An 18,119-nucleotide genomic window follows, 5' to 3' on the forward strand; every position below is an offset into this window, starting at 1 on the left:
CTTCCAAAAAATGAAAATATGTCCCCTTTCCCCACTCCTGTTGTTTCTGGAATATGAATTTGTCACATGAAAATCCCTCTTGAAAGAACCATTACACTGGCAATATGTGGAAAGTATTTTTATGAGGAATTTTCAGATATTTAGAAATGGATTTTTTACCATCCTTCCATTAATATATATTTAAAATATTTACCAAATATGTAGCAAATCAAATAATATATGATATATAATAAAATAATTTTTCTTCTTATTTAGGTGACAAACAGCATGTTTGGTGCTTCAAGGAAGAAGTTTGTAGAGGGGGTTGATGGTGACTACCATGATGAGAACATGTACTACAGCCAATCATCGATGTTCCCACATCGGTCAGAAAAAGATGTAAGTTGAATAAGCTTATTTTTCCTCCTTTTAGTACTGAGATAGTTTCAAGTATATGAAATGTATGTGAGGAAGGGCTTTATTTAGCTTTAAGCTGTACATTTCCAGTGGCAAGTGCTTTAATTTCAGTGAATTTATTCATGTAAACTTCAGCCATATGCTTGCCAGTGTTTGGGGTTTTTTGGCTTTTTTGGTTTTTTTTCATCTTGAAGCCTTGTATTTGTAATTTAAATTGAGTTATTGATTATATCTTGCACTTCTGTGCAGTGTCTACAGTTTTTTTCTTGTGGTTTTGTGTTTTATGTCTTCAGCCATTTTTAGTTTCTGAAAATGCTTTGTGCAATTTGTTTGCTGAAGTAATCTAAGTTGGGTATTTCTCCTATTTGGAATGCCCCACAGTTACAAAACTAGCAAGTCCTAAACATTTTTTGCCCTCATTAATGACAAATTGTATGTTAGAGCTGCATTGACATTACTGAAGCTCTGCTTATTCTTACCAAAGATAAATATATTTGGCAGTAAATATGTCACTTTGACATGGAGTGGCATGAATAAATACATGTAGGACTTGAAAGTGTGACTTGAAGTTCATGTCACCTGCAGGTCAGTAGTACCATCTCATGGCAGGCTTACATATGTGTAGGCAACATATTCTTCCTAATAAAAAAACCCAATTCCATTCAAATTTTTAAAAAGGTGAAAATGCTTCAAGTCTGCCTCCAAGACTGTCCAGAAATATGGAATTTGGAAACCAGAAATATGGTTAATACAGTTGTGAACATAGTCTTGATAGACCTTGGCCTGTGTCGACAGAAGCATTTCCTACAGACTCTTAGGTGAATTTTAATTTAGATTTCCAAAGAGAAGGAAATAGGTTTAGAGAGTAGAAAGCCTTTCCAGACAAAATGAAACAAACAAAAAAAAAAGGTGTAAATGCAGCTTTCCAATTCAGTTTCATAAATTGCCAAGAGCCAGCAAAGGATTAAAATGTAGTACACTGTAAACAAAACTAAATGGGCTGCTCTTTTCTCTTTATGTTGATTACATGTGTACATGTACCACAGATGCACAGAGGCACAATGGAATATTTATGATGTGGAATATACATCCTTTCTCTGGTCACCGAGAGGTGCAGCTAGCACTCAAAAACAATAGAGAGGATTTCTCCAAAGTGATTTTGGTACATTAAATCCCTACTTTTAGATTTGATGCACTGATGGTAAAATCATTATGGTGTAGTAAGAAAGGTAAAGTGAGATAAATGCTGTGCTGTACAGCATACAGCTGTACAAGCTGATGGCTTGGCGCATTGTTGACACAGTGAATGAATGTTTTAGTTGCCTACTTTTTCTGTAGGTAGAGTTGCAGAAGTGGATCTTAGAATGGCACTTCAAGAGGAGGAAGGTGGGTGTTCCATACACCAGGAATGACAAATGAGAAATCTTGAAGGCCTGTGGGAGAAGTGGCCAAAATGGGACATAGAAGCCTGCTGTAGTTGGCAGAAGAATGATGTCATTCCAACAGGAAATAGAAGAGTGGATTTGCAAAAGCTTTTAAAAATTTTATTTCTAAATTATTTTAAGGTTCCCCAAATCCTGTAGCTTTACTGTTGGCTATTACAACTTTCTGGGTTTATGCTTATGAAATTTTAAACTGTTATATGCTATTCTAATTTTTTATAAGTTTATAAAAATAAATTTATGGCAATAATATTGACTGTACACCTTTGATCACTCAGGTATAGCTAAATGCATACTGTGTATTACATGTTCTGTTTGCTCTTTCTCTTGGCTCACAGTAGATAAGGAGGATTGCAAAGGTTGTTACATTCTCTTAGTTTCCAACTTCTTTCACAGCTTTGTAAACCTTTGCTCTTGAAAATAACCATGTTTTCAAATACTCTTTCAACTAGAATTCAGCTAAAAATGTTGTATATGAAAGTAAAATAAATATATTGACTCTGTATTGACAGGCTAAAATAAAATTGCTCAGAAGTTTTTCCAGGTAAGCTAATAAAGACTAATGTTCAAAACCTAGATCCAGTTTTATGAACACCTGGGGGGAAAATTCCAGCATTCTAGATCTTGAAGCACTTTGAATCTTTCTGTCTTCACATCTACTATGGGAATAAAATAAAGGCAGAAGAAATATTGGGGAAAGAAGCAAATTACTATTATATTTTCTAAACAAGGTGCAAATTTACTGCAATTTAAGTTATTCCTTCTTTTTCATTTTCTGCTCAGTTTATGTCTTTACTGAAAGCTATAGATAAAATTAATGTTGCAGGCTTTTGCAACTGACCTATATGAAAATTACTGAAATGTAATTTTTTTTCTCTTCAGTGTATGATATGTACATATGAATGCAGAGTCCTTAATTTATGCTTCATTTATCTTCTAGTGTTCTTCCAACTGAAATAGAGTGGTTTTCGTGGAAGCTTCTGTGAATTGCTTCCCTAAATCCTGTTTTTCAGCAAGGGCTAAAGCTTATTATTACCCTTATACTGGATGTAGCTAGGTGTTTCTGGTTTTCATTTTGTTGAAGTTTCAGTGATTCTGATATTGAAAGTTGCTGCTTTCCAAGGAACTGTTGCTGCTTGTGTGTATGTATACTCCAAGCTGAGGAGTATAGGAATGGGGGAACATAGGGAATGGTGAAATCCTCCTAAAATTTAGAGTAAAGGCTATTACTGCAAGCATATTTGTATAAACTTCAAAACTTACTTCTCGCTTTATTTTTACTGTAAAGTCAAGCCAAATCCTGTCCAAATTCCAAAGATTTTTGACATGGGAAAAGAACTAGCAGCAGATAATTTTGGACATGTTACTTTTATTTCAGCCTCAGTGTAGCTAAGAGATAAAAGTTTTCTTTTAATTTACCTGTTCCTTCACTAAAAAAGCAGTTGTAAATAAACAGGACTAATATGGTAATTGAAATGGAAAAGTTGCCTGTTACTCACATGCTCAAGTACTTCCAAGATCATACAGATACTGATTTGATAAGTTATTTTAGGCCCACGGTTGTGGTTCCTTAGATGAGATTACATCTTGTCCAAGCCATCTTATGTTTCTTTTTTTTTATTGAATAAGTTTCTTTGACTTGAATCATCACATGCTTACTGAGCTAAATAGGGGAGAGAAACAGTATATGCATGAATGCTCTGTCTGTGAATCTTTCTGCACTTGGTCAGTGCATTATAACCAGGTCAATAATCCTTTGGCAAATAAATTAGGTGTTTTACGGTACTTTCAAAACAAAACACAGGTTAAGAAAATAGTGTAACTTTTTGCTGGCAACAAGTGGGATCCTTTTAATATAAATCAAGAAGATGATGCACTGGGCACCCACAAAACAATTGCACAGCTTACTTGTAGCTAATTTCACCAACTTAATTGAGCTGTCTGTGCACTCAGCAAAATAATTTTCAGGACGTGGATACATATATTTTTATTTGAATAGAGTGGCAGTAGTAGAAATTGGTAACTCAAGGCCCTCATGTACTTTTGAAACTAAAGTTGTTAAATGAACAAAACAAAAATGCAGATGAGCTTTGAGAAAAGATTGGACTGATTCAGTCTGAACTTCTTTGATTTCTCATGTATGAGAATGTAAGAAGGGCTCCACAAGGTTTGACCAATCTAGCCCAACCCACTGAAAATGTGTACTTGAGAGTGTAAGATAAGGGCATCTTCTGTTGTTTTGTAGCCATAAATCTGACAGTAGACACACGTACTTTTTAATGAAGGTCTACCCAATCAGAAAGCTTAGGAGATTTTTTTCAGTTAATATTTTTTTCCAATCTTGGCCCAGTCCTGTGCTGTTCATTTTCTTTTCCAGTTGCTCAACAGATAGTAAAATACTTGCAGTGAGGTAGTGATGATACTTCTGATTTGTGTTTTTAATTGTGGCTGATGAGATTTAGCTTGAAGATTAGATTTGTCTCATTGCAGTTGTTTGTCTAACTCCCTAGCACTAGGAAGTCCTCAGATTTGGATATTGTGTACAGAAAAATGGTTGTTGCTTCTGGGAGTCTGCTTTCCAGAGGTTTCTTCCATCCTAAGCTGAAGCATGTCAGTGGTGGATGAAATTCAGGGGTTCCTCTGTCATGAGACAGTTGCCTGAAGGCAGATGTCAGTGGTGCTGATACATCAAAGGGTCGTCCTTTTACTATGGATTCTATTAAACTGATTTACAGAACTTTAATTTTACTGTGTTTTGAAATACTTGGCCTTACAAGGAGGTGGTACTTTACAAGAGAGAAAACCCTGGAGGTTTAGCTTGCCATTGTGATTGACATCCAGAATCTTGCTAAGTTTTGGAAACTAAGTGTGTAAGAGTTTAGTCAGTTTTCTGAAGACAACTTTGACTTTAAGGCTGCTGAACCTCATTGATCCAGATGAATTGCTGACTTTTTAATGCTGTCATTTCAGGATTCTGAGGAAACCTATGGTATCATGTTTCCTAAGGTATTTTTCTTACCTTAGTCATAATTTTACTTCAGATGCTTCATATGGAGTTGTATGTATTTAAGAATTCCCGTGAAACCCCCTCATGTCAGGTGCAGTTGCAGCATTCACACTAATGCTGGTTGGCTGAATAGAGATACTGTACATTACCCTAACATGTAATGGTCTGAATAGTTTTGATCCATTTGTGGAGGGAGAAAAACCCCTAAAGTTTATTTTGAGAAATAAATAGATTAATGTCTTAATTATAAATGGCAAATGAATATTTTCACAGGCATTACTTTGCATGTAAACATACTCGTAGATTTGACTGAATAGTGAGTTGGTTTGCCCTGCTTGCTTTGTGAAACACAACTTAGGCTTTACTCTTTGAAGTGTGAGTTACAAAGCAACAGAGTTTCTTTTCATCTTCCAGAAGAGCGATTAAACATTCCTTGCATGTATTACTGAGAACACAAAAAGATGTTTTTTTTTTAAAAAAAGCCCAAACAACCAACAAAAGGGAAAACAAAAACAAACAAACAAAAATAATGGAAACAAACAAAATTTAAATGTATGAAAATTGCAAAGCAATTGAGAGTGGCAAAAGTGGCAAAACAGTTGGAAGGATTGGCAGGGAATGAGATTAGTAACAATTGAAGGAACTTTGTGTTTTAATGTAGTTTCCTTTCAGAACCCATCATCATTGTGCCTATAGTGTGCATTTTCATAAGAAAGTTTTACAGTATGCCGAAAGAACAAAAAATTTCAAACACAAAATTCACCCTTTACTGTGTCACCTTTGAATTTGCTCATGAATGGATTTATCAAATAAGACAATACATCATAATCTAATTTTGCTTTGAGACAAAAGTGTGGTTTTATACTATTTCACACAGTGTGCAAATATGTGTCTGAAAAATATATATCCAAATGTAAGTTAGTTCACATCCCTTTACAGTTTGGAATTATGTCACAAGGAAATTAATTTTACTGTTGATGATTGTAGTATCATTTTCATTATGATTCTGTTTGTATTTAGGCTTTTTATCAAATAATTGAATGACTGTGGTAGGTGTGCTATACTTTTCTGTTCTTCATCTTAGCTTCATCTAGAAGCTTTATTTTACTGCATCTCCACTTCACAATGTATAATAATTTTTATATGTCAGCTCTAGCTTTTGAAGTGATGCCTTTAACTAGATTAATTCCATGCATAAAATCATGTGCATTTTCTAGAAGGGGAAGGTTATGGTTTCTTACCCAATAACTCATTTCATTGAACATGCTGTTTTGTAATAGTGATGGTTTATGAACTCAGTGGTGGGCGTTTTGGTTTTTTATATGCAGCTGTTTATTTAATTGGTGTAAAATATTTGCATTGTTGTCCTAGTTCTCAGTTGCTTAGGCATTTTTTATAGCATCTTTCAGTGAGCTTTCAGTAGTCATTTGGCTCATTGATAAACTGTACTATCAGACAGTGTCTCTACACAGGGAGAATTTGTTTTTACTTGGGAAGCCATGTTAACCTCACAGCAATAATGTCATTGTCTTTCAAAAGCAACATCTTGTCTCCAAGATCTTGAGATATTGCTGCCATCGAAGTGTGATCCTACCTCCTTGTGCTTTCCAAGTGCTGCTGGAGGCAGAAGATCACAACCAACCAGAAGTTATGAAATATGAAAGGCTTAATAAAATTACATTTATTTTACAGTATTGCATTTGAGTTTATATTTCACAAATTATTTACATAAATAATAATTTTTTTCTGGCAGATAATACCCTGTATTTATATATGTATTCAAGGTTTTCATTAATTTCTGATACTGAGAGTTGGAAATACTTTCTTGTAATATGGGACTGTTGTGAGTGCTGTATTAGAAGGTGCTGTAAAAAGGAAGACTAATAACACTACTGAAAAACAGTCTAATATTTTTATCTGTAATTTGTTGACTTGTTTTACTACTGGTTTTTACGTCAGTGTAACACTTTCTTCTTTTGAGGCTGTGGGTCAAATGTTATTAAATAGTGTGGCACAGATGGCAGATAAAAGAAATAAAGTAGTATAAATACAAAATTATGCTGATGTTTGCATCTGTGAGAATCCCATAATTTATCAGGCCTGATACTTCTCACAAACTTGCTTATTCTAACAAATTTTGCTTCTAGGAGTTGACTTTGTAGTGCTAAATCAATATATTTTAGCTACAGCTTGCTTCATGTTTAAGAAAGTAGCTTTGGGCTATAACTACATAATGTAGCAGCCTTCACAGAATTGCCTTACTGAGTTTTTTCCGTGCCAGCCTGCTGATGTGTGGCAGTGATGGTGGCGGGCAGCTGTCCCCACGCTGAGCTGGGGCTTTGCTTGGAGGCAGCACAAAGCTGCAGTGCATGGGGAGGCAGGAGCCTGTTTGGCCAGTGCTGCTGCAGGGCCTCCTCCCACCGCCCCTCTGCTCTCAGGAAGGCTGCAGCCTATGAGAGGGTTGTCAAGTGGAGTGTTTTCTTCACAGTTCTGGCAAATTTAAACATTTCTTGGTGCTGGTTTTTTTGTTTGTTTGTTTGTTTTGTTTTTTTTTTTTTTTTTTTTAGATTTGTTGACACTCTCAAATGAATTTACTGCCATAAACTGATCAAGAGTAATGAAAGCAGATAAATCTCTCAGCACTAGGGATACAAAATTGTCAGATAGCCCCTTGCAGCTTATTGATTCTTGGTGTGGACCAGTCCAGCAAAATTGATCTGCTTGGATCATCAGTTGGTTTGAGTTTAGATTCATAATCTTCCATGATCAAAATTGCACTGTCACTGTTTGAGACTCATGAGTAAAATGATGTCCATGTCTCGAGTGTCATGAACTCAGTCTTTCAGCCTGCCAGTACTGAGTGTTGGTCTTTCCTGTACCCTGGCAAAATACAGTGCAGCCTTCATGTTACACAAGGTCTTTTTGCTCAGTAGTCCCCCTGTACCATGGGAGAGGCAAGTCATAGGCCTCCTCTGTCTCATAATAACAACATTGGGAAAGCTAATAGAAAAAAAACTCTGCCTAGTTCAGTGTTGCAAGTTTGAAATAGAAGCAGAAATCCCATGCTGGGTTTTGTGGCTGTTAACCACTGACAAATTGATTTAGGTTGTTGCAACTATAATTCGAGTGGTTTTTCCCTAATATTCTAACATAATTGGGTAAAGCTTAATAGGTCTTAGCAACTGGAAGAGGCTTTAGTCACCTTAAGGCTAATCTGCTTTGGTTTTTATTAAGGTTATGACTTTTGGCTGTTGTAGACAAAAAGAAATTCAAGTGACTTCCAGTCACAGTTGCAAGTATGCTCTTAAGAGAGTTGTTATATATTCTGTGTTGTGTAGCAAGTAGCCCAGTCAGATGAAATAATGATTGCAAAATGCCAGAAGAAATGTTTTTGGTACTACTAATACCATTCATCTTGAATCTTCATTATCTTTGCTGGACCAAGCTTGAGTAGACTATAATAGTGACTCAGAGGCTTTGAATGCAAGTCAAGGTTCTGGTAATAGAAGTTAAAGTTTTGCTGAATTTAATTCTTGTTGCTGATCTAAATTGTATGGAAATAATAAAAAACCAAGACAGTTTTAAACTGTTCCTTACTTAGATGTGACAGAAAAAGATGTTGAATAAAGTAGAGATTAAATAAGTGAGATATCCATACAGCGTATTCCTGGTCTGTAAGATTTGAGAAGTGCTCCATTTAATCTGCCTGGAACAGATCCACAGGATTTTTTATTGATTTATTTCTTGAGCCTTGTTATCTTTGATGTTCTAAGTATGTTATGACATTAAATTATCAGACTTACTGAATTCAACACTTGGCCTTTATTATGATTTTCTATAAAGGCTTCTCTACAAGTCATTTTGCAATTAACTTTTCATGTAAAAGTAAGTGGCACAATAGATGTGACCTACTTTGCAATCTTTCAAAAGCAAATCCTCTTTCTAATAAGCAGTGTTCAATAAATATTATTTGCTATTGCTTTTAATTGAATTTTAAAAACCAAGTAGTACTCATAGTACAAGAGGTGGGATTCTTTTTTCTCTCTTTAAAGTAATCTGTTGCCTCTTAGGGGTTTTCTAATTATTGGGGTGATTTACTCCAAATTAACGTTGTAAATAAAAGAATTTATGCTGAGGTCTGTACCATCTTCTGCTTATTACATCACATGCCACCACAGCAATTTTTTAATTCCCTGAGCAGCTGTGCTTATGGGATATTCCTTTTTGGCTTGACTGTTTTGCTTATCTCTCCTAAAGCTGGTAGTACTTTCTGACTGATGTTTCTAGCTCAGTGTCTGGTGTGTTGACTTTTATTTTTGAACTTGTGTGCCTTTATCATTGTCTCAGAAGGTGTCTTATGATTTTCTGCCTCTCATTTTTTTCCCTATAGAACTACAATTTTTCACACCTTGCAACACGTTCTAGGATTTTCCAGCTTGTCAATCTTGAATGTTGTTTTTTTAACCTCACAATTTTACTTTGTCTTTCCTTTCTTAAAAACTACTGTGTCAGCTTGTTTTATCAGTGTTTAATGAACATCTGTTTGTTAACTTGGGGTGGGGGGGAAGTGTGCTTTTGAAATCTTGTCTCCCAAGTGTCCTACTTCAGCATGCTTTGTTTTGTGTTGCAGAGGGATATTAGTGTGAGTGAATTTTATTCCTTCTGAATAAAAACGGGTTGGAAGAGATGCTGCAGCACTGCATCAGACATGTGCCGCTCACTAATGGACATCTAGTCCATGTCATCAAGTGCTTTAGTTCAGGAAAGCATACCGCAGCTGGTAGGCCCCCAGAACCAACTTCTTTTTTTACAAATGTATTTCCCTCTGTCTGCATCACTTGTGGGTGCAGATATGGCCTCTGAACCTGGTTATATGAATGCTAAGCTCAAGCCACTGGGGGTCACTTAAAGTGGGTTTTTGTTCACAGTGATTTCTTCACTGAGAAAGATCTCTTGCTATTTCCAACCTCTTTGTATGCTAGTGTGCATGTTTGTTCCTGTAGTTGCTCACTATCAAATACCCGCACTTTGTTCTCAATATATGTGAATAGAATGTATGCTGAGTTAGGTTCTGATATATTTTCTGATGGTCTGTGGTAATTGCCTGCTGTAATTTCTTTTATTATGTCTTCTGTATATATGCAAAAAACCCATACTTTGTGACTTACAGATATGAATGCTACTTTTGATACTTAGTGACTTACCCTGCCTGTCTTCTTTCTCATTTCTACCATCTGGATTTGGCCCCAGTATAGACAACTAGCAGATTGGTTTATAAAGTTTATTTGAATTGTACATCTGCCTAGATAATATCAACAAAGCAATTTGCAGGTTATCACAGTAAAGTTATTTTGATTTGAATTCTTTCAAATTGAAATTTGAATCTTGAAATTGCCTTATGTCTAAGAATCCAGACATTTCTTTCCTTGAAACCATCGTGAAATTTAGTCTAAGTCCAGACTAATTCAGTAAACAAGCAGCTATTTGTCCGTGTGTTACTAAGTAGAAATAGCATGTTCTTTTGTGGACAGAGGGATTAGGTCAACTAATAACTCTTCTTGCTACTGGGGGACAGTCAGCTGTATCTAGTGTTGGTGAACAGCTAATCAACAAAAACAGGGATGGATGGATGGATGTTCCAATGTTTTAACTTCCCTTAAGATTACAAAGGGTTTTTTTTCCCTAGTGTTTAGGGTATATGTCCTGTTTCTCAAAGTTATTAATAATTTACATTTCTCTGGAAGCATGGAGAACAGTTTATTCTTTTCCTCTTAGAACAATGGCTGGAAATCTGGTGTCAGGTGCCTGCATTAGTTGCCTTCTTTCTTGGTAATGCGTGATTTCTCTAAAGTGAGCATGATAGGGCAGGAAATATTGCTTCTGACATTTGTAGGTCCTCTTCATGTACAAGCATGAAGCCAGCTCTTAGGGCAATATATTATAATTTTAACATTAGAATCTTACCTGAAGTTCATATCTGTTCTTATATACCTGCTGCTAGCCAATAATTTTGTAAATGATAATATGAAACTCTCATTTGTTGAGCCAGAAAGGATTTGGTTGTATGAGGCATGTTTTGAAGAGGAAAAAGACCTCTGATTTAAGTAAATGAGTATTTCTTTTTTCTGTAGCGATGGGTCTTCTGGCTGCATGGGTAGAAAACCTGAAAGCCTTTAGACCTTCTGTGCTCTTTGTTGCAGGTAAAATTTGTGTTTATACAGGTAAAGTCATAAATTTTTGTTGATGTGTAATATACGGTGCAGATATTTTGGGGAGTTTCTAAATTTTTTCAGGACTTTGAACGAGTTTTCAGTTGTTTTGATTTTCTTGGCGTAACATGGTGTTGTCAACTTCCAGAGCAAGATAACACAATATTTTTATGTCTTTAATAACCTCTTATTCTTCTTATATTTTAGATGCTGGCATCACCATCAACATCAGGTCAGCTGTCTCAGTTTGGGGCAAGTTTATACGGGCAACAAAGTAAGAATTATTTTTATTAATAATATGTTTATTTTGAGCTAAATATATTACAGTTTGACACTCTGGAACATGCAGATGGCTTTGTTTTCTGGTGGTTGTGTAAAAATGACAGTATGTCTCCTTTACATACAATTATTTCAAGATACATTTTTGCTTTGTTTAGTATACATTTTTGCAGTGTTTTGTGTGCAAAATATCATATTGTCACTTTATAACTGCTAAATATCAAAATGTAATCATACTGTAAAAAATTTCTGTGATTTAACAGACTCTCTGAAGGAAGATATAAAGAAAGAAAGCTGAGCCAAAATGAGCCTAGTTCAGAAAACTATGTAAGGAATAGAAGGAAATTATACCGTAAATATAACTAGTATTTCATGCTCTACAGGAGCACAGTAAATCTTGTGTACATGCTTGGCAACTTACATTTGGCAAAGAGCCATGCCATTAAGATTATTGCTTTCTGTATCACTGTTTTTTTCTTTCCTTGACCATGTCATGTGTCTGCCACTCATATGGGCACCGTTGCAATAGCAGAGCTATAGAGCGACAGTCACGGTGTAATGCTGCCTCAAGGACCACCTAACTTAGGGCCAGCATTGAGAACTGAACCTCTTGGTAGCTGAGAGGTGCACTCAGGCAGTGTCTCAGAATATCTGAGTTAGATACCATTCCACAAGTGAAACCGGTTGCAAATGTCATCTCTCCTGTGTCACTGTATGCTTTTAAATGTTTTTTGCTGTCTTGCTAAGTGCATCTGACTCAAATTCCAAGAAGAAGTGTCTTCAGAGTACTTTAGAGAGTCTGAACTTTTTTATCTAGACAAACTAAAAGCTTTGTTTGCCGGATGCATGGCCTTCACAACTTCTTTCGGCTTTTTTCAAATGGTTTAAAAAACACAGTGGCATTTTGGTTTTTTTGTTTGTTTTTTGGCGGCGTTGGTTTTTTGGAAGGTTTTTTCCCCTATCTCAGTGGTTGTTGAAGAGTGACCCTGTAATAGAAACTGCCATTTTATGCTACTGAGATTTATATGAGCAGCTTCTAGCCAGTTCTGAGAGTCATGTTTGGCTCTTGTCTTTTAGGTGCTGATTCTGGCACTGTTGAACCTTTCAGACTTTACTGTGTACTGATACTGAAAAAGTTTATTCATTCTGTTTGTCACAGTCATTTGTTGTTTATTTTTAGAGGTCATCTTTTTTATCAGCTTGGTTTTTCATTCAGTTGGTTGCTGTGCCTAGGATGTAATATCTGTAATATGGAGACATACATGCCTACAGCCTTGAAAGTAAATTTTATCAGGTGTCAGTTTCTACCAGATCTTGAGAAAAAGGGGCAAGAAACCTTTTTGTTGAAGTCATAGTTACGCTGATAGTGCCTATGCACTTTTAAAGATTGGTAGCTGTCAGTCATTAAGCAAGATATCATATTACAGCATCAATGTCACCTAAACTTGACCAGTAGGAAGGAAATCTGCCATTTCATTGGTCTGCCTCCAGCATAACCCATATAGATCTTGTCTCAGTTAGAAAACTGGAAAAATGAAAGTGTAAGAAAAAAGGGCTTTGGTTTTATTTTTATTCTTACAGTGATTATTTCAACTGCCCCTCCTTGCTGGAAATATGATTCTACTTCACTGTAACAACCCTCATCCGTAAAAAAATCTAGCTTAAAGAAAGCCAATAAGAAGAAATAACCATCAGTCTAAAAGTGGCTTTGCTAAAACACATGCTTGCACAAAATTCGGTTGAATATCCTAATTGTGTCTTTTGGTGTGCTGTATCTAGTTTGGAAGTGTACGTATTTTTTCTTTACCATTTTATTTTTAAAATCCCATGTAATTGTTAATCAACATAAAATATTATTTATAATACATATTTATGCTCATTGAAATTATTCTGATGCAGGAAATTGCCAAAATATTTACAGTGAGCAGTTTGATGTAATCAACATTTAATGAAATGTTAGGATGCTTATTATAGCAAGACACACTACCTCTTAATCTGAATGTATAGAGATAAATCTGAGTGTTACACACTTGAGTTTTATTGCAAACTCCCTGTATTTGCAAATTGTAGGGTAGAACACAGACTGCAGTTCTTATAGTGTAAAAGCTGAATGACTGGGAGATTTCTTCAGACCTTGTCCATGATAATAATTTGAGCATATGCTGTGTCTGTTCTTTGCATTCTTAGTATTTAACCACTTTATACATTGGCATATTCAGCTCTTCTGCTGGGGTATTCTACCATGGGAGAGTGCTGATCCATCAGAATTTTCTTTTGTTTGGTCTGCAAGATAAGGTTTTGAGTTCTGTCAGTCTGCCTCAGCAGCCTTATGCCAAAGCAATAGGAACTGTCACAGCCATCATTTTTTGTATGCTAAGTTATTATTGCCACATTGCACTAAATGACTTTTTATTGTCTTTGAACATAATTCTGAAACTTCTTAAACACAGAAAAGTGATGTGAGAATGATGAAAAACTTAATGAAACTTTTGGACATTTTGAAACAGGGCAGTAACTAGTTATTTTCTGCTGTTCTCAGGTGAAGTAATTTAATTTTTTACCTCACTGAAGTGCTTGCTTTATTCTGTCACACACAGTTGTTTGGTTTTAACAATGTGGTCAAAAGTATTTTCTACACAGTCTGTATGTTTTTAAATGCTGAAAGAGGGCTGTTAAAATTCTGCTTGCTTTCTTTTCTGATAAGGTCAAACTTGATCACAGACACTGAAGTACTGTTGCCATTAAGAAGCAACTTAAACTCTAAAGAGAGAATTGGCCTCAAATGTTGCTTTTGTTGTCCTAAAAACAGTGTTATTGTTAATTAAAGATCCATCCACTTTCATTTTCTTATCAGAGATTTGCTTAATTTTTAGCAAGACAAATCAGTGTTCTAAATACTGGTTAAATACATACTTGTTTATTCAGAAGTAATTAGCATATTTCTTGAGTGCAGTTACTGATTTTCCTAAAATGCTGCCTTCTTCTGAGATAAATTGTAGATTTTGATGTCCTTATTGAAAAACTCAAAATTCAATCCTTCATCTACAGTATATGTCTCAAAAGAAACAAAATTTTGTCAGTGACTTCAGAGAAATTCTTCAAAGAGCCTTTCCAAAGTTTAACAGATATGGGCCTAAATTTGATAGTTGAGTTTCTTCTATCCAAATAAGGACTTAGTTTCTACACTGCACTTTCCTTCAGTCTTGACACTTTTTTTGTACGTTATCAGCATAAATTGTTTCCATCTATACCTGATGGAGAAGACCTTGTTCCTGATTGCTCTGTATCTCCACCCCTCTGAATTTTTTTTCAATAGGTGCACTAGGCCTTCCAATGAGGGGAATGAGCAACAATACCCCTCAGTTAAATCGCAGCTTATCACAAGGCACTCAGTTACCGAGCCACGTAACGCCAACAACAGGGGTACCAACAATGTCACTTCACACGCCTCCATCTCCGAGCAGGTATTTATCAATAGTGGTATTTCTGCCATTGTGTCTTTCTGCAGAGCTCTTGTTAAATGTTCTGCATATTTTGCCTCATACTTTACAGTCTGATAAATTAAAAAAGAAGAAAAGTAGTTTCTATGGACCACTTCCTAGGTTAGGGAAATAATACCTTAAAAAAGTAAGGGTTTACTGTAAGACAGTATTTTATTTTTGTATGTAAAAGACAAATTGCTGGCAAATTCTGCTTCAGAATGTAAGAGGTAGTTATTTGATTGTACAGTTAAAATTTTGCTATGGTGTCATAGACTGCATGAGAATAAAGATAGTAGGTCTGAAGTTCTCATTAGAAAAGAACTGTAACACCTTTTCATATGTATAATACTTTAATATTTATCTGAACCTGATGAAGGACTTGATTAGCATGTAATAGGTCATTTGGTATTTCTGAAGAAATCCAGAACTGCACTAATTATAGAGAGTAATCCAAACACAGTGTCTGGTCGCTAAGCACAAATTAAGTTGCAACAGCTTGGAGTCCATCCTGCATTAGTAATCTAAATGAGGAGCCAAATACTGTTGTACAGATTCATCTCTCTGGACGGTTTTTCTTTTTCAGGGGGATATTGCCTATGAATCCTAGGAATATGATGAACCACTCCCAGGTTGGTCAGGGCATTGGAATTCCCAGCAGGACAAACAGCATGAGCAGTTCAGGGTTAGGCAGCCCTAACAGAAGCTCTCCAAGCATAATATGTATGCCAAAGCAGCAACCCTCTCGACAGCCTTTTACTGTGAACAGGTAAGACTCTTGAATTGGACCATCCCTGTACGGCCAGAGACATGCTGCTCTGGAAACATAATTTTTATCCATTAGAATAAATCTTGAAACCTGTGTCATGTACTCATGTCTGGGCAATAAACTTTGAAGCTCCTTGTAATATTCTTGTAAGGTCTTTGAGGCCTTTAAGCTAAATTCTCTTTCTGACTATTGAATTTCTCCTGCATCCACTTTAAAGTATGTGATGTTTTTCACATATTCCCAAGGTTATTTTTGAAACATACCTTGAATTTTCAGCATATGGATCTGTTTTAAAATTGTTCATCTAGGACTTTGGGAAGAAGAAACACAAAATTAAAAACATGATAGTTATTCTAGAAGGAAAGTAAACTGATTCAGACACACTGGTATTTAACTTCTTTAAATTCTGGAATGATACAGAAAATAGTGGCTTGCCATTCGTTTAAGGATTTAGTGCTCATTTGGAAGATGCCGAAAGTTTCTCAATAGCTTTTTCTCTTTTTCTAACTCTGGGCAGGATACTAACATCACAAATCATTAGGCCTTAACTGTGTTACAGTGCTCTGTTTATGCTTCTTTCATATTAATAAACTTGTAGTAAGCACTGTCTTAGTTCGAATTATTTAATGTGTTTAGTCACAGCTTAGCACGGCTGCCTGCTTTTAAATCTCGGCTCTATTACCTCATGATCTCTGTGCTCCCAGTTAAGTCCTTTTTCTTCCTTCAGGCCCTTACTTAGAGGAGTGACTCTTAGATGGAGCATAAACAAGCTCATGGTGGTCAGGTGCCGCCTCTAACCCCATCTAGTATTTTACAAAATAGATAAAGGAAAGTGAAGACGAATGACACAGTTATCTGAAATTTAATCAGATTGTTTTGTTTTGTAGTTTCACATTGATGTAGACATACAGATACTGTTCTCAAGCACAGCAAATTGTGATCCCATAATAGCAGTTTGTGGTCCTGGAGCATGAAAAGACTTTGTATTTTACCTCTGATTACACAAAATTTGCCTTTTCTGTCCTGTCTAGTGGCAAGTAGAGCTGATAATTTAAAAAGATAATATATTCTAAAGTATTTTTGAAATTTGAGATCACAAACAGATGAAATAAAAATGTATTTAAAAACTCTATGTGCAGTGGGCAATGATATTGGATAGATACATGCATACAAAGTACTGTTCAAGTATTATTCAGCTGTAGGTAGCTGTAGATAATGAAATCCCTGTGTGTAGAAACTTTTGAAGTAAAATGCTTATCTTTTACTGTTTACATTGCTCACTTTCAATAAGCTACAAGTTTTACAAATTGAAAAGGAAATATCTCTGAAACAATGACTGGCTCTTATTCCACAGCTTATTAACCTATGGAAGTATAGTAGTGTACATATCCAATAGCTAATTAAGTTGTTCAGCAAAATTTTGAAATTACTCATGGGGGAAAGAATTTATGGCATTTGCTTGTCAGGTGCACGAATTATGTGACTTTCAGGAAGCATTTTCTGAGTAGTTGCTTAGGTGGAGCAATGAAAATTTTTAGGCTAGGTTTTTGAACATGAAGCATTTGAAGGTGTTTCAAATTAGAGTTAAATGCTTCAGATTTGTAACTGTAAAAAGTTTGCATAGGTAAAATTTCCACTAGGGAACCTTTTCATATTTTTATTTATGGAAACTCCCAAAATACCAGCTTCTGTCCTGTTACAGGGAGAAGTGGATGTTGTGAGTTCCCACAGGGCAGACATTCAGAATTTCACTCAGCAGGGGGCCTGCCTTTGGGCTTCTCGACAGGATGAAAGGGATTATTTGTGAAGCTGTCTGTGCAGCCACAGTAGTCCTACATTAGACATAGATGTTTTCAAATGATTTTGCCTGACTATATGAACCTTTAGCTCATGTCCTTGTATGACAGAGACCATCCCTCTGCTCTCAGTAACGCCATGTGTACATGGTCATGATTGAACACCAGAACTGTTCAGCTTATAAATGAGTCATGACTAACTTGGTCTTTTTCATGATCAAGCTTCCCACCTGCCCAAGAATGGAATGCAGCCTGACTTTTAACTGCTGCATTTAATGCTGTTTCATTTTTGTATATGAAATTATTGAGTAGTGATCATGTTAGTCATAACTTGTTTGTTGAGAGATGTTTTAATACACAATGGCTATTAAAAAACTAAACTATTTTGAAGTTATTCCAGTTGACCCGATTGAGCAGTGCCTGATGCTGCTGCTCAGTGTTTTGAGAAAATAATTAATTAAAAACCAAGTTTAGTCTAATATGGGTTGCTTAGGCTAGAAATAATATCCGTTTTTTTCTCCCCTTAATATCTTCCACTAGAAATACAAAGTATATATATCCTTTTGTCTGACTTCCTGGATTTTTTTCACAGTATGTCTGGATTTGGGATGAACAGAAATCAGGCATTTGGAATGAATAACTCCTTATCAAGTAACATTTTTAATGGAACAGGTGAGTTTGCTCTCTCTAATGTTGACCTTAAACTACAGCAGAGTGGTTTTTTTTTTTTAAATAAGTCTAA

General features: G+C 35.6%; 1 protein-coding gene across 6 annotated transcripts in view; it reads left to right on the forward strand.

The window, feature by feature from the left end:
* CNOT2 (CCR4-NOT transcription complex subunit 2) overlaps positions 1–18,119 on the forward strand; it is an 85,889-nt gene that overhangs the window by 50,642 nt on the left and 17,128 nt on the right. For 3 of the 6 annotated variants that reach the window (XM_050985629.1, XM_050985622.1, XM_050985623.1), the window contains exons 2-7: positions 256–378; positions 1,735–1,782; positions 11,262–11,328; positions 14,650–14,797; positions 15,399–15,581; positions 17,970–18,049. In XM_050985629.1, coding sequence (XP_050841586.1) covers positions 268–378; positions 1,735–1,782; positions 11,262–11,328; positions 14,650–14,797; positions 15,399–15,581; positions 17,970–18,049 — 637 coding nt within the window. In that variant the 5' untranslated portion in view covers positions 256–267. Of the gene's footprint in view, positions 1–255; positions 379–1,734; positions 1,783–11,261; positions 11,329–14,649; positions 14,798–15,398; positions 15,582–17,969; positions 18,050–18,119 lie in introns of those variants that run through there. The other 3 variants (XM_030238224.2, XM_050985641.1, XM_050985651.1) reach the window with 2 other exon arrangements.

Source organism: Serinus canaria, chromosome 1A (genome assembly GCF_022539315.1).
Source record: "Serinus canaria isolate serCan28SL12 chromosome 1A, serCan2020, whole genome shotgun sequence".
In the NCBI taxonomy this organism is placed as follows: Eukaryota; Metazoa; Chordata; class Aves; order Passeriformes; family Fringillidae; genus Serinus; species Serinus canaria.